The 17,145-nt window shown below is 43.3% G+C and overlaps 1 protein-coding gene across 1 annotated transcript in view; it reads right to left on the bottom strand.

Moving 5' to 3' along the window:
- LOC122541220 (collagen alpha-1(V) chain-like) overlaps positions 1–17,145 on the bottom strand; it is a 249,088-nt gene that overhangs the window by 123,424 nt on the left and 108,519 nt on the right. The window contains exon 8 of the mRNA XM_043677844.1: positions 12,466–12,528. Coding sequence (XP_043533779.1) covers positions 12,466–12,528 — 63 coding nt within the window. The remainder of the gene's footprint in view (positions 1–12,465; positions 12,529–17,145) is intronic.

The raw sequence follows: 17,145 nt of genomic DNA, 5'->3' as shown, positions 1-17,145 counted from the left end.
TGTTCCAGCAACACATTTTCAGCTCTGATCTCCAGCATCTGCAGACCTCACTTTCTCCTTAAACTAAATAGGACACTGTAACAGTGTGCAATCGTTCTTACTCTGTGAACAACAAATATAATGAGGCTCACAGTGTGAATAACGATATGACTGTGAGTAACCATTCTCAAACTGAATAATACGCTATAGTAGTGAATAATCACTGCGACACTGGGAATAACATGACTCCAGCAGTACAAAATCATGGTTTGTTTTCGCTTGAACATCAAAAGATGAAGGAAAACATTACAGAGGTTTACACAATTATGAGAGGCATGCGTAGTGAGAGTGGAGGGTAGAAATGTCAGTTTCCAGGGGAGATAATGTCATAGCGTCATGGAGTTGTACAGCATGGAAACAGACCCTTCGGTCCAACTCGTCCATGCCGACCAGATATCCCAACCCAATCTAGTCCCACCTGCCAGCACCCGGCCCATATCCTTCCAAACTCTTCCTATTCATATACCCATTCAAATGCCTTTTAAATGTTGCAATTGTACCAACCTGCACCACTTCCTCTGGTAGCTCATTCCATACACGTACCGCCCTCTGTGTGAAAATGTTACCCGTAAGTCTCTTATATCTTTCCCCTCTCACCCTAAACCTATGCCCTCTAGTTCTGGATTCTCTGACTTCAGGGAAAAGACTTTGCCCTATCCATACCCCTCATAATTTTGTAAACCTCTATAAGGTCACCCCTCAGCCTCTAACGTTCCAGGGAAAACAGCCCCAGCCTGTTCAGCCTCTCCTTATGGCTCAAATCCTCCAACCCTGGCCACATCCTTGTTAGTCTTTTCTGAACCCTTTCAAGTTTCACAACATCTTTCCAATAGGAAGGAGACCAGAATTGCATGCAATATTCCAACAGTGGCCTAACCAATGTCCTGTACAGCTACAGCATGACCTCCCAACTCCTGTACTCAATGCTCTGACCAATAAAGGAAAGCATACCAAACGCCGCCTTCACTATCCTATCTACCTGCGACTCCACTTTCAAGGAGCTATGAATCTGCACACCAAAGGTCTCTTTGTTCAGCAACACTCCCTAGGACCTTAACATTAAGTGTATAAGTCCTGCTAAGATTTGCTTTCCCAAAATGCAGCACCTCGCATTTATCTGAATTAAACTCCATCTGCCACTTCTCCAGCCTCCAACACACCCCATCCACCTGGACACACCGTGCTGGCCTCCTACCTGCCTTCGACCTCTTCATTGGCCATCTGGTCAAGATCCTGTTGTAATCTGAGGTAGCCCTCTTCCCTGTCCACTACACCTCCAATTTTGGTGTCATTTGCAAACTTACTAACTGTACCTCTTATGCTTGCATCCAAATCATTTATGTAAATGACAAAATGTAGAGGACCCAGCACTGACCCTTGTGGCACTCCACTGGTCACAGGCCTCCAGTCTGAAAAACAACCCTCCATCACCACCCTCTGTCTTCTACCTTTGAGCCAGTTCTGTATCCAAATGACTAGTTCTCCCTGTATTCCGTGAGATCTAACCTTGCTAATTGGTCTCCCATGGGGAACCTTGTTGAACGCCTTGCTGAAGTCTATGTAGATCACATATACCGCTCTGCCCTCATCAATCCTCTTTGTTACTTCCATAAAAAACTCAAATCAAGTTTGTGAGACATGATTTCCCACGCACAAGCCATGTTGATTTAAGGTAAAAGGGGGAAAGATTAAAGGAGATGTAAGAGGCAAGTTTTTTTTAAACACAAAGGAGGTAAAGTGCCTGGAATGTTCTGCAAGAGGTGGTGAAGACAGGTACAACAGCAATATTTAAGAGCAATCTTGACAGACATATGAATAGGCAGGGAATAATGACCATGTAGAGCCAAAGGGTTTTAGTTTAGAAAGGCATCGTATGTTGGTGATCCAAAAGGGCCAAGGTTCTGTACTGTTCTTTGTTCTATTAGCGGTGTATAATCACTGTCACACTGTGATAACACATTGCAGCAGCACATAATCATATTCACAATGGGAATAGCACATAAAAAGTCTTTAATCCTACTCCCACTGGGAATAGCACAATACAACAGTGCATTATCATGCTCACTGTGTCATAGAACATAGAAGAATACAGCGCAGTACAGGCCCTTCGGCCCTCGATGTTGTGCCGATCCAAGCCCACCTAACCTACACTAGCCCACTATCCTCCATATGCCTATCCAATGCCCGCTTAAATGCCCATAATGAGGGAGAGTCCACCACTGCTACTGGCAGGGCATTCCATGAACTCACGACCCGCTGAGTAAAGAACCTACCCCTAACATCTGTCCTAAACCTACCACCCCTTAATTTAAAGCTATGCCCCCTTGTAACTTTTCATGCGGGTTATGATTGAATGTGTAGGCCCCCTCTGGAAAACTAAAATTTGGAACCAGTACTTGCTAACCATAATGGATGTGTCTACCAGATTTCTGGAGGCAATTCCATTACAGAATATAAATGCGAAAAAGGTGGTAGAGGAGTTAGTATCTTTTTTCATGTGGTGTGGGCTACCCAGAGAGATTAGGCCAGACCAAGGGTCAAATCTTATGCTTGGCTGTTTAATGAAATCATGCTTAGCTTAGGCATGTCGCACTTTTAATCGCGTGCGTACAATCCTGAATCCCAGGGAGCTTTGGAAAGATGGCATCAGACCCTGAGGATTACTCAAATGATTGGGATAAAGGTATCCCATTCGTATTGTTTGCCATTAGAGATGCCCCAAATGAATTGACTCAGTTTGCTCCCTTTGAGTTAATATTTGGACATGAAGTGCGAGGTCCTTTGAAATTATTTAAAGAAAACATTACAGGACCGAAATTGGAGATCTTACACTTGGATTATGTATCTGAGGTGAGGGAGACATTAAATCAGGTAAGAGAGTGAACTAAACTGCAGCAGAAGAGGGTGCAGCATAGAATGAAGCAGGTGGCAAATAAAATTTTGAAAACTCAGACATTTTCCCATGGAGATGATATGTTAGTTGTGTACCAGCAGTAGATAAAGATGCCGGAGAGGAAAAATCTATATTGGGTATGTCGTAAAAGACGTTGAAACTTTAGGGTAATAGACAGGAAACTGGAGAAGCAGGTTTTAGTTACTGCCACACAGAGAGGAATCAAATCCAGATGTCATGGAGTTTGATGTGTCTCAAAATATGTTAAATAATGAGCAAGTCTTTGAGGAGTGGCATTGATTAGTGAACTGTCTATCTCAGGAGCAAAGAGCCCAGTTTGTTGCAGCAGTATGAGGACGTATGCAGGAATGGGGAGGACTAATATTGTTGGGCATGAGGTGAAAGAAGGGAATGTTGTTCCAATAAAACAACACCAATTCAGACTTAATCCTTTCAAAGCCACACAGGTCTAGGAGCAAGTGAACAAAGATGTCATCAAACCCGAATCAGAGGGATTAAAGATAGCCGCTCGTCTTAGTTTGCAAACCTGACTGGACTCAATGATTTTGTGTGGACTATCAGAAAATCTATGCTGTAACAAAATTGGACTCATACCCAATACCACAATTGGAGGGCTGTAACGAGAACATTGAACAAGCCAGTTACATCACAACATTTGACTTACTGCATGGAAATTGGCAGGTACCTTTATTAGAAAGAGCAAAAGAAGTTTCCATGTTTGTCACCTCAAATGGGCTATATCAATTCAAAGCGATGCCTTTTGGAATGAAGAACACACCAGCCACATTCCAAAGTCTCATGAACAGAGTTGTGGCTGGATGAAAGTAAACTGTGCTGTTTAGCTGGATGATGTAGCGATCGTTAGTGAGTCATGGAAAGATCGCGTAGTACAACAAGCAGAGCTTTTTGAACGATTACGAGAAGCAAAACAGGTAATAAACTTAAAGAAAACAGAATTCGCGAAGGCAGAGGTGACATTCTTGGGACATAACATGGGTCATGGAAGGCTGACCCCAAGGAATATGAAGATGAAAGCCATTGAGGAATTTCCACAACCATCCTCAAAGAAAAAGGTGCTTCGATTTTTGGGGCAAAGCGGATTTTACCGGATGTGTGTTCCAATCTACAGCAGCATGGTGGCACCGCTAACAGATTTACTAATGAACACAAATTTTTGGTGGCGGGAACAATGCCAGGAGGCATTTGACAATTTAAAAGTAGTATTAACCACGGCACCAGTTTTAGCTACACCAAATTTTTTAAAACCCTTCAAAGTTGCATTTGATGCTAGCGATATAAGAGTTGGAGCTGTACTGCTACAGGAAGTCGATGATGGAATTGAATGGCCAGTTAGATACTTTTCAAAGAAATTTGACATTCACAGAGAAAATAATGTACCACTGAAAGAGGATTATTGAGTTTGGTACTGGCCTTACAACATTTTAATGTTTATGTGATGAACAATGTGTCGGAGCCAGATGTGTACATGGATCACAATCCTCTAACATTCTTGGAATGATTTAAAGTCAAAACTGTGAGACTGTTTCATTGGAGTCTTATATTACAGACTTTTAATTTACATATTGTAAATGTTGTAGATCATAACAATGTGATAGCAGATGCGTTATCGCAGATTTAAAGGAAAAAGTATAGGTCAAATTGGACAGATTGCAGCATGTATGTGTGCAGAAATTTTTATGAACTTAGAATAATGACCCATGTACTTCCGTGAATTGAGGAGAAATCATTGAGTCTTCACGATGACTCTCAAGGGGACATCCATCACACTGATCCAACAGTGAGTGGATCCAGAGTGTAAGGCAGACTCCCTGAATCTGCTTGAAACCAGTGAAAGTCATTAGAGAGCGAACATCAAGGAACAGCATGTCCCCCCCCCCCAGTCACAAGGACTATCTCAGAGAACTCTTGGAAATGGGACCAGCCAACTGCTTTCCCAGTCTTCCCCTCCATCCATCACATCCATGTTTATTCTGTCTTTGCCTATCTAGCGATGTATGCAAGAGGTGTTTAAAACAGAGTTAGAATATTAAACAGTAGAGCGATATGTTGAAGGTGGGCAGTACGGTGGCACAGTGGTTAGCACTGCGGCCTCGCAGCGCCAGAGACCTGGGTTCAATTCCCGCCTCAGGCGACTGACTGTGTGGAGTTTGCACGTTCTCCCCGTGTCTGCGTGGGTTTCCTCCGGGTGCTCCGGTTTCCTCCCACAGTCCAAAGATGTGCAACATCGAAGTCCCAGGTACCAACCCACGCTTGCAAGTTCACCTACCTTATTTCGTATACTTCTTGCATTGAAGTATACACACTTCAAACCAATTTCCTGTTTACAGGCACCCTCCTTTGAAATTGATGCCATGTTCCTAACCTCCCTACATTCCAGGTCCTGCACCCTAAAGCTACCGTCTGGGTTCCCATGCCCCTGCAGAGTTATATAATACACTATAACTGCAGATAATCTCTCTCTGCAACTTCAGGCAATATTTCTGCATATAAATAACACACTATATAACACACACTAACTATGCAAAATGACACTAACTAAATATACTAAATAACATAACTGTGTGTACTCAATCCCAAACATAACAATAGCTATAATTCTGTGCTCTCTCATACATATTACAGGACAGAGAATAAAGAACAGTACAACACAAGGACAGGCCTATGAGCCCACTGCATCTGTGCCAGCCATGATGCAATTTTAAACGAATCGCATCTGACTGCATATGGTCCATTTCCTTCTATTCTCTGTGCACACAACAAACACTATAACTGTATATAATCATCTCCCATTCTGTATAACACACTATAAATGAATATAATGAGTCTCACGATGGACATGACACACACGATTACTATGTAAAATCACTTAAACATAGATAACAGACTATAAATATGTATAATCACACATTAGCAATAAGCATTGTAACTGTGTACAAAGATTTATACTCTGTACATCAGTGGTGATGGCCAAGTATGTTAGCACTAGACTATTAATGTAGAAATTTAGTTAATGTTCGGATGACCTACATTGAAATCCTGCCATGGCAGATGGTGGAATTTTAATTTAAAAAAAACTCTAGAATTATGAATCTACTGATGACCACAAAACCATTGTCAATTGTTGGAAAAATCCATCTAGCTCGCTAACGTTCTTCAGGGAAGGAAATCTGCCATCCTCACCTGGTTTGGCCTACAATGATGCCAGACCCACAGCAATGTAGTTAACGCTCTTCTGCCTTCTGAAATGGCCTGACAAACCAATTAGTTGCATCAATTGCTATGAAGTTTCAACAAAGAAATGAAACCAGATCTACCACCTGGCATCGACCCAAGCATTGGAAAAGTCGATGGCAGAAACAGCCTTGCTGACAGTGCAAAGCCCACCTTGCTAACGTCTGGCAAGATTAGGAAAGCTGTTTCACAGACTAGTCAAGCAACAGTCTGACTCACGGAATCATATTTTACAGACAATGTCCAGACACCACCATCACCATCCCTGGATATCTTCTATCCCACCAGCAGAACAGACCCAGCAGAGATTGTGGCCCTCTGGTATATAATTGGGAGGGAGTTGCCCTGGGGGTCCTCAACATTCACCCTATAACGTCTCATGGCTTCAGATTGAAAATGGGTAAGGAAACCTGCTGTTAATTACCATGTGTTGTCCACCCTTAATTGATGAATCAGTATTCCTCCATGTTGAACATGTGGAGGAAGCACTGAAGGTAGAAAGGGTATGATATGTACTCTATATGGGGGATTTCAGTGCCCCATCACTATGAATGGCTCAACAGGAGCACTATTGATTAAGCTTGCTGCGTCCTAAAGGACATGGCTGCTAGACTGGGTCTGTGACAGGCAGTGAGGGAAGCAATGAGAAGGAGAAACATATTTGACCTCATCCTTACTAATCTGCCTGCTGCAGATGCATCTGTCCATGACAGTATCAGTAAGAATGATCATGCGCAGTTCTTGTGGAGATGAATACTGTCCATTGTGTTGTAGAGTCATAGAAATTTACAGCACAGAAACAGACCCTTCGGTCCAACTCATGCATGCCAACCCAATCTCGTCCCATCTGCCAGCACTTGGCCATATCCCATATGTTCCTGCTTTTTTTTAACCAAACCCTCAATTTCTTTCATCATCCAGCATTCCTACACCCACCAGCCTTTCCTTTCACCCTAACAGGAATCTACTGTCTCTGCACTCTCGTTGTGTGACACTATAACTATGCGAAATGGGACAGACTTCAAACAGATCTCGCAACGTAATACTCAATCTATAAAGGTGCTGTGCGCCATCAATAGCAGCAGAATTGTACTCCACCACAATCTGCAACCCTCTATCCCCACTCAACCATTGCCGTCAGCCAGGTTATGGTAAGAGGGCATGCTAGTAGCAGCACCAGAAATATCTAAAGTTGAGGTGTCAACTTGGTGACTACTTGCATGCCAAACTGCCTAAACAGCAAGTGAGAGACAGAGCTAAGTCATACTACAACCAACAGATCAGATCTAAGCTCTGAAGTCCTGCCACATCCAGTCATGAATAGTGATGGACAATCAACTCACTGGAGGAAGAAGCTCCACAAATATCCCGATCCTCAATGATGGAAGAGCCCATCACATCAGTGCAAAAGATAAGGCTGAAGCATTCAAACAATCTTCAGCCAGAAGTACCGAGTGGATGATCCATCTCGGCCTCCTCTAGTGGTCCCCAGTATCACAAATACCAGTCTTCAGCCAATTCAATTCACTCTTCGTGATATCAAGACACAGTTAGAGGCACTGGAAACTGCAAAGCTCCTTACAACATTCAGACAATAGTACAGAAGACCTGGGCTCTCGAACTAGCCACTCCCCTATCCAAGCTGTTCCAATTCAATTACAATACTGGCATCAACCTGATAATGTAAAAAATTGCACAGGTATATCATATACACCAAAAGCAGGACAAATCCAACATGGCCAATTCCCACTCCACCAGTTTACTCTCAGTCATCAGTAAAGTGATAGAAGGTGTTATCAACAATGCTATCAAGCAGCAGCTGCTCAGCAATAACATGCTCAGTGACAAACAGTTTGGGTTTTGTCAGGGCTACTCAGCTTCTGACCTCATTACAGGCTTGGTTCAAACATAGACAAAGAGCTGAATTCCAGAAGTGAGGTGAGAGTGACAGCCCTTGACATTAAGGCTGCAAGCGACCATATGTAACAATAAGGAGCCTTAGTAAAACTGAAATCAATTATCAGAGGGCAAACTCTCCACTGGTTGGAGTCATACCTGGCACATAGGAAGATGATTGTTGGAGGTCAGTCAGCTCAGTTTCAGGGCATCACTACTAGAATTCCTCAGAGTAGTGTCCTAGGTCCAAACATCTTCAGCTGCTTCATCAGTGACCTTCCCTCTATTATAGGATCAGGAGTGGGGACATTCGCTGATGATTGCACAATGTTCAGCACCATTCATGATTCTTCTGACACTGAAGCAATGTACATGCAATAAGATCTGGACTGACAAGTGGCAAATAACATATACACCTCACAAATGCCAGACAATGATCATCTTCAATAAGTGACAACCCAACCACTGCTCCTTGACATTCAATAGTGAGACCCCCTCTGAATCCCCCACTAGGAACATCCTTGAGGTTACCATTAACCAGAAATTCAACTGGATTCACGCTATTAATAGTGGCTACAAAAACGAACCTTCCAGCTCAGTGAGCAAACCTACATCCAGAACCTCAAACTGAGCTACAAATCTTCTCAAAACTCACTAAGTGACTACAAGAGCATGTGAGAGGCCAGGAATACTATGGGAAGTAACTCACCTCCGACTCCACCATCTACAAGGCAGAAGTCATGATTGTGATGAAATACATCCCATTTGCTTGGATGAGTGCAGTTCCAACAACACTCAAGAAGCTTGACACCATCTAGGAAAAAACAACTTGCTTGATTAGCACCAGATCCATAAGAATCCATGCTGTCAACACTGACGCTCAATAGCAACAGTGTGTACTATCCACATTATGATCCTTGTACAGCACCATTCAAACCCATGTCCACTTCCATCTAAAAGGAAAATGGCAGCAGATACATGGGAACACCACCACTTGCAATTTCCCTTCCAAGCCACTCACCATCCTAACTTGGAAATATATTGTAGTGTGCTATGTATAAACACCGTCACTCTGCCTAACTGCATTTAATCATCCTTATTGTATACATAGCACATGTGTATAACTACATATCACTCACATACCATACATACGACATATTATTATCCGGTACAAGCATTCAAATTGTATAACACACACTAATTGTGCATAAACACTCCTACTAGGCCAAAGTGAGGACTGCAGATGCTGGAAACCAGAGTTTAGATCTGAGTGGTGCTGGAAAAGTACAGCATGTCAGGAAGCATCCGAGGAGCAGGAAAATTCGATGTTTCGGGCAAAAGCCCTTCATCAGGAATAGAGGCAGGGTGCCTGCAGAGTGGAGAGATAAATGGGAGGAGTGGGGGGTGCTGGGCTGGGGAGAAGGTAGCAAAGAGTACAATAGGTGAATGGGGGTGGGGATGGACATGATAGGTCAGAAGGGAGGGTGGAGCGGATAGGTGGGAAGGGAGATCCTATTGTACTCTTTGCTATCTTCCCCCACCCTCCTCTCCGATCTATCACCTCCATCCCCACCCCCATTCACCTACCTTTACTACCTTCTCCCCAGTCCAGCGCCCCCACTCCTACCATTTATCTCTCCACTCTGGAGGCTTCCTGCCTCTATTTCTGAGAAGGGCTTTTGCCCAAAACGTCGATTTTCCTGTTCCTCGGATGCTGCCTGACCTGCTGTGCTCTTCCAGCATCACTCTGATATAAACACTTCTACACTGTGTGTAACAGGGACTGTAATAGTTGTCACAACTTAACTGGGAACAATGCATTGATTATCATGCACCACTGTTCCAAGCCATAATGAAATCTGTAAAAGTCCAATTGACTAGCAAGATGACCAATTTGCCTCACTGACTGTTGTTCAGGACAGAAACAGTTTCAAACCAGGTAAACCTTTTCTGAACTGTAACTATGTAGCAGTGTCCAATGTACATTTCAGTTTACAATCCAAAAAGGAGCCCTTAAGTCATGTATAATCACATTCACACTGGACATAACACACTACCTCTGGAATAACATGCATACTGCAATAATGAACATTATAACGTGAATAATGACTCTGACCTTTGCTGACACAGACTACATCTCATGTGCCTTACACTATGCATTACAGACACTACAACAATATATAATCAAACTCACACTGAACATAACAATCAACCTATATATACTCACTTCCATGGTATATAACACACACTATAATTGCATACAATCAGTTTGACTGTTGCTAACCCACTATATCTGTGTGTAATTAGCCTCACACAAATGTTGCACACATTAATAGTATGTAAGCGTTCTCACACTGTACCATAGCAGAGTTAACATGTATAATCACCACAAAGTACATGCAGTAATTGTATATAAGCATTCTCGCACAATACCTCATACACAATATAACTGTACATAATTACCCCCACACTCTAAATAATGCACATATACTATGTAATCAGTTTCATTGTACCTATTTCACTATAATTCTATAATTATCCTCATACTGTAAAAAGCATACAATTTTTCTGTGTCTTGAGACTCTATGTACATAGCATATATCATAATTATTTGAAGTCACCTTTACACTGTGCATAATGCACATCATAATAATGTACTGTATAATCAAATTCTCAGTGTACATAGCAACCATTGTGACTTTGGAGTATCACTGGCATATTGTACACAACTCTTACACTGTATATAACACATTATTACTGTCCATGTTACTAATCATTCATATGTAATTACACACTATAAATGTACATGAATAATCATGCTGTACCTAACTGTGTTTTATCATTCGCGCACCACACTTTACAAACTTTGGATTTGTATCAGCACTCAAACATTCAATACAATGGCTTAGAATTTCACTTAACTATAACTGTATAATTACCCCAACACAGTCCAAAGCACGTACTATAACTATGTAAAGTTACACTCTGTGCATTATAACTGTGCAGAATAAATTCCAGGCTACACATAACACAGTCTATCCAGTGTGTAATCACCTTCATGCTACATATAATACCCAATATAATCTACCACTGATCACGCACACTATACATAAAATATATCAGGTTAGGTGAATTGGCCATGCTAAATTGCCCGTAGTGTTAGGTGAAGGGGTAAATGTAGGGGAATGGATCTGGGTAGGTTGCGCTTCGGCGGGTCGGTGTGGACTTGTTGGTCCGAAGGGCCTGTTTGCACACTGTAAGTAATCTAATCTAATCTAATATCACAACTGTAAGCATAACATAACAGTACAAAATGTATACTATCACTCTCACTGTGCACAACACATAATCTAACTGTGTTTAATCATCCTCACACTGACTAACACGTTCTATAATTCTGCATGATCAACCTCACATGGACAAAATCGAGGTGGAAAATTGCCTAATGGAGGTCTAAATTGCCAAGTAATTTCCATATAGTTACCATGTTGGGCTGTGTTTTGGTGATACACCTAGTATCCAAACATGCAGAGACCAGAAGATCTGGTCTTAAAAGTCCCTAAATCTTTATAATTCCTTACATGACAATCGTCATTCATCACACTCACAGTGACCCCCATCACCAGACAGACAGTCAATCATAGGAGAGTTCAGTGGTTTGTGAACATTCTTAATGCGTTTATTAAAATTCAAAATTCCCCAAGCTGTCGTGATGGGATTCAAATCCATGTCATTAGAGGATCATTAAGGACCATTGGGTGACTATTCCAATAACATTATACCATTACACAACCTCTAAGTAGGCAACATATCTCAATTTTATTGACTCAAATGGCTGCGCGCATTCTCCCCATATGCAATGCTATAAATATTTCAATGGACTCAATTGAGTCAAGAACCAGTCAATGAATGAAGTGGGAATTTCTTGTGTGAAGAATGAGCTTGCAAAGCTGTCAGCTCTGGCTGGGTTTTCCAAGGACAACCTCAGCTTGCCTTGCTTTCTGAATTGATCAACATTACATCATAAAGAGCTAGCAGAAGCTTTAAATCAGTGGTGACAGTAAACTAAGATATTTTCTGAACAACATTTTCGGGGATGTCATTCCACCCCTTTGGAACAGATGGGACTGAACCTTGGACCCTGTCTCAGAGGTAGACATACTCCTACTGCATCACAAGACCCCCTTGGTAGCAAGCCGATTGTCATGATCAATTGAGCCTGTGTTTGATTAGCTGGCCCTCATTACAATTGATGCTCACTGTTCTCAATTGGCTACATCTGGGTGTTGACTCAGTGTCGCAACTCGAAACTCCATGAAGTATGAGCACTGGACAGCTATTCCGCAGAGCAGACCAGGACTTACCCTCTCGCCAGGTTCACCCATGGGTCCGGGAGGTCCTGCTGGACCTGGGGGGCCAGACTGACCCTGTCAACAAGACCACAAAGAAAAACGCAATTCAAGGCCAATACAATGGGCAAGTTCCACAGCCTGTATCATCATTGCCATCACCAAATAAGCGTCCTCACCCCTTCTCAATTGCAATCAGTGAGTGAGGGACAAAGGGTCATGGAGCGGCAGAGAAAGGCAGGAATGGAATTAGGTCATGCTTGATTCATGGAGAGTCTGAGAGAGAAAGGCCAAAAGAATCGAGAAGGTGGTCAGCGAGAAGGCGAAAGAGAAAGGATTGCATCCCATATATAGGACAGAAATAGTCCTTCAGAAAAACCAGTCAATATGAGTGTTTTGGCTCTGCTTAAACTCCAGCTTCCTTGTATGTCCAAACCTGTCATCTTAACTATCCATTCCTGTCTGCCTCATGCTCTTGTCCAGTTTCACCTGAAATACATCTATACCATTCACATCAACCAGTCCCTGTGTGCAGTAAAATTCCTTCTTGGTGTCTGTTTGATATTGTTGACCTCTGGTAATGCTCTTCTTCACAAGGGGTTGACACTCACTCCATATCCACACTGTTAAAATCTTTCATAATTTAAAATACTTCTGTTGGGTAACCTATCAGTCTTCTCTCTGATAATTACATTCTCACATTTGTAGTATTATCCTTATGAATTGTCTCTGCACCCTTTCCAGTGTTTCTATCTCCTTTCTACAATCCAGCAACCATAACTATACCCCCCAGCAATCGAAGTATTCTGTAGGAGATTCAATACAGGTTTAGCATAATTTGGCTACTCTTCAGTTTGATTCTGTACAAATATAGATTATTGTTAGGTTTATGATTTTGTCAAAAACGTCTTTGCTAACTTGTGCTGCAGCTTTTGGTGATTGGTGTACTTTTACTCAGAGACCCCTTTGTTTCTCTACTCGACTGAGACTTGAGACACCCATAGCCTTTCTGTCCAAAGAAGCAGAGGACAAAGAAGAGGTGCAAGAAAGTAGGGAAAGTTGTATTGAGTGAGTGAAAGAGAGAGATAGATAGGGACAGAAGGTGAGCAGAGAGAGAGAGAAAGAATGCATGGGAAAAATGAGAATGACTCTGAAAGAAAGTTGATGTCAAATGCAGAGGCTGTCAAAGCTGAAAGATGTAGTAGGAATGGTGCCATGAAGAAATGCCAACTTGGTGGGTGGAGGGATGTAGATATGGAAACCATGGGACTGGACTGGTGGGATTGTCCAGAGTCTCCTGACCGTGCAGAGAGGCACCGGGATTATGTGATGATTATATGGCATCCCCTCTGACAGTACTGCATCTGGTGTGGCACAGGAGATGCTGCTGGGCCTGACAAGGGTCCGGCAGCATCTCTTTCTCACTCAGAAGCTAGCCTTCGAAACAGAATGCATCCACCTCAAACTCACCCAGTCCCTTCAGTTCAACCTTCATTTTCATCCTCTCTTTGTACGCCTAGCCTTTCTCTCTCTCTCCCCTTCAATTCTCTGGTCTCCCCCTCATCATCTTCCACAGTCTCTATCTCTGCATTTTGCCCTCTCACTTCATCTATCCTCCACTCTCTACCCTCCAGCCTTCTTTCATCCAGTCTTCCTTCTCCCTTTCAATACCCCTCACACCCTCTCGCCCTGTCATCCGCTCTCTCTCATTGCATCTTCTCTCCACCCTCCTTTCTGTATCTCCAACTCTCTCTCCTCCACACTTGCTGTTTTTATCCTTCTCTCACCTATTCTCATTCTGTCTCCCACTCTCTCCCTCCTCCACACTCCCTCCCTAGCCTTCACTCACGTGCTCACTCTCCACCACAATCTCTGTCTACCCTTCTTCATTATCTCACTCTGTCCTGAGAGTCTGAGGGGCTGAGAGACTGAGGGGCAGAGGGACCAAGATGCTAGTGGTGGGAACTGAGAGATGAAGGGACTGAGAGACTCAGACTGCGAGAAAGAGAAAATGAAGCACTGAGGAACTCAGAGACTGAGGCACTGAGCAGTTGTGGGACTGGAAAATAAAGGGTTTGGGGAAATGAGGGACTGAGAAAGAGAGAGTGAGGGAAGGATAGATTGAGGGATTGAGAGACAGAGGGACTGAAAGACTGAGGGATTGAAGGCCAGAGGGACTTAGGTACTGTGGCACTGATGGAATGGGAGACTGAGGGACTCAGTGACTCTGAGACTGAGGGTCTGAAGGGATGGGGGACTAAGAGACTGACAGACTGAGGATCTGAGTGATGGAGGGACTGAGGCATTGAGGGGCTAAAGGAATGTGTGGCTGAGATGCTGATGGAATGAGAGACTGTGGGATTGAGTGACTCTGGGACTGAGAGACTGAAGGTTTGATGGGGTGAGGGCCAAGGAGACCAAGGGACTGCAGAACTGAGGGACTGAATGGCTCTGTGATTGAGCAATTGAGAGACAGAGGAACTGTGGGGATGAGTGACCGATAGACGGAAGGATGGAGAGACTGGGAAACACAGTTACCAAGACACTGAGAAACAGGGACACTGAGGGACAGAGAGACTGCAACTGAGCAGCTCTGGGACTGAGCAACTGAGACACAGAAGGACTGAGGGAGCAAGGGACTGAGGGATGGAGAGACTAAGGATAGAAGGATTGAGGGACAGAAGGACTGAGAGACTGTGTTTCAGACGGACAGAATGGCTGAGAGACTCAGGGTTTGAGGGAATTGGTGGATGAGGGACTAGGAGATTGAAGGACTGAGTAACTGAAAGATGGAGGGACTGAGAGACACAGGGACCGAGGGACCAAGGGGTGGAGAGACAGAGCAATTAAGAGACCCAGGGACTAAGGGACTAAAGATTGAGGTGGACCGAAAGACTGAGAGATTGAGGGATTGAGGGAATGAAAAACTGAATAACTGAGATGCTGTGGGAGTTAGAAACTGAGGGATTGAGAGACAGAGGGCCTGATGGGATGAGTGAATGTCGGACTGAGAGACTGTGGATCATAGATACAATGGGACTGAAAAACAGGGGAACAAACAGACAGAGGGACTGAGAGACAGTGAGAATTAGAGACTGTTGCATTGAGAGACTGAGGGATTGAGAGACTGAGGAGCAGATAGATGGCTTTGTCAAGGGGAGGTCATGCCTGAAAAATCTGTTAGAATTCTTTAAATAGATAATGAGCAGGTGAGACAAAGGAGAGCCGGTGGACGTGATCTATTCAGATTTCCAGAAGGCCTTTAACAAGGTGCAGCACTGGAGGTTGCTAAATAAGATAACAGGCCATGATGTTACGGACAAGTACTGACATTTTTAGAAGATTGGCAGACTTACAGAAAGCAGAGAGTATGAATAAAAGGGTCTTTTCAGGATAGCAACTGGTGTCTAGTGTGTTGAGACCACAGCTATTCATGTAATACATTAATGATCTGGACAAAGGAACTGAGGGATCTAAGAGGTAGAGTTGCAGGAGCCATGTCCAACAAGTTCAAAAGTGGACCGGAATGGGGACTACAGGCAGGATGAGCCAACTGACCTCATCACTGGTGCGTGGAGCCATTCAAGTTAGGGGAGAGAAATGTTGTAATTGGTGATAGTATAGTTAGGGGCATAGACACTGTTCTCTGTGACCAGGATCGAGAGTCTCGAAGGTTGTGTTGCCTGCCTTGTGCTCGGGTTAGGGATATTTCATCTGGGCTGCAGAGGAACTTGGAGTGGGAGGGTAAAGGTCCATTGGTTGTGGTCTACCATTGGTACAAACAATATAGATAAGACAAGGGCCGAGGTTCTGCAAAGGGAGGATGCATAGTTAGAAGCGAAATTAGAAAGCAGAACCAAAAATCTCTGGATTACTACCTGAGCCACGAGCTAATTGGTACAGGGTCAATAAGATCAGGCAGATAAATGTATGGGTCAAAGATTGGTATGGGAGAAATGGGTTTGAATTTATTGGACATTGGTACTAATTCAGGGGAAGAAGGGACCTGTTCTGATGGGATAGTCTTCATCTGAACCATGCTGGGAGCAGAGTCCTAGCGAATCACATAGCTAGGGTTGTAGACAGGGCTTTAAACTAAATGGGGGGGGGAGGGCTCAGTTATAGAGGAAATTAAAAAACCAAATTTAAGGGAGGAGGTAAGAGTGCAGAACTCAGGAGAGGTTATTAAAGTCTCTAGCACAGATACAAATAGGACAGAGTGTACAGAAAGGGTTAGCAATCAAACTCCAAGCACACTGGACAAACAAATGATAATGAGAAGCGGGGGGAGGGGGGAGTGCATTAATACAGAACTGAAGGTGTTTTATCTGAATGCATGCAGTATAAGGACTAAGACAGACAGGCTAGTGGTACAGATCAAAATTGGCAGGTTAAGACATGATGGGTATCCCTGAGACATGGCTGCAAGGAGATCAGGATTGGGAGCTAAATATTCAAGGATGTACATCCTATCAAAAAGATAGGTAAGTGGGCAGAGGGGGTGGGTTTGCCTTATGAGTAAGAAATGAAATTAAATCAATAGTGAGAAATGAAGTAGGGGCAGATGGTGTAGAATCTGTGGGTAGAATTGAGGAACCGCAAAGGTAAAAAATGCCATAGTTGGAGCAATGCACAGGCCCCAAATAGTAATCAGGAGCTGGGACGCAAGATACACCAGGAGATAGAAAGGATGTG

The sequence above is a fragment of the Chiloscyllium plagiosum genome, chromosome 37 (genome assembly GCF_004010195.1).
Source record: "Chiloscyllium plagiosum isolate BGI_BamShark_2017 chromosome 37, ASM401019v2, whole genome shotgun sequence".
NCBI lineage: Eukaryota > Metazoa > Chordata > Chondrichthyes > Orectolobiformes > Hemiscylliidae > Chiloscyllium > Chiloscyllium plagiosum.
This window is presented reverse-complemented; position numbering and strand designations above follow the sequence as displayed.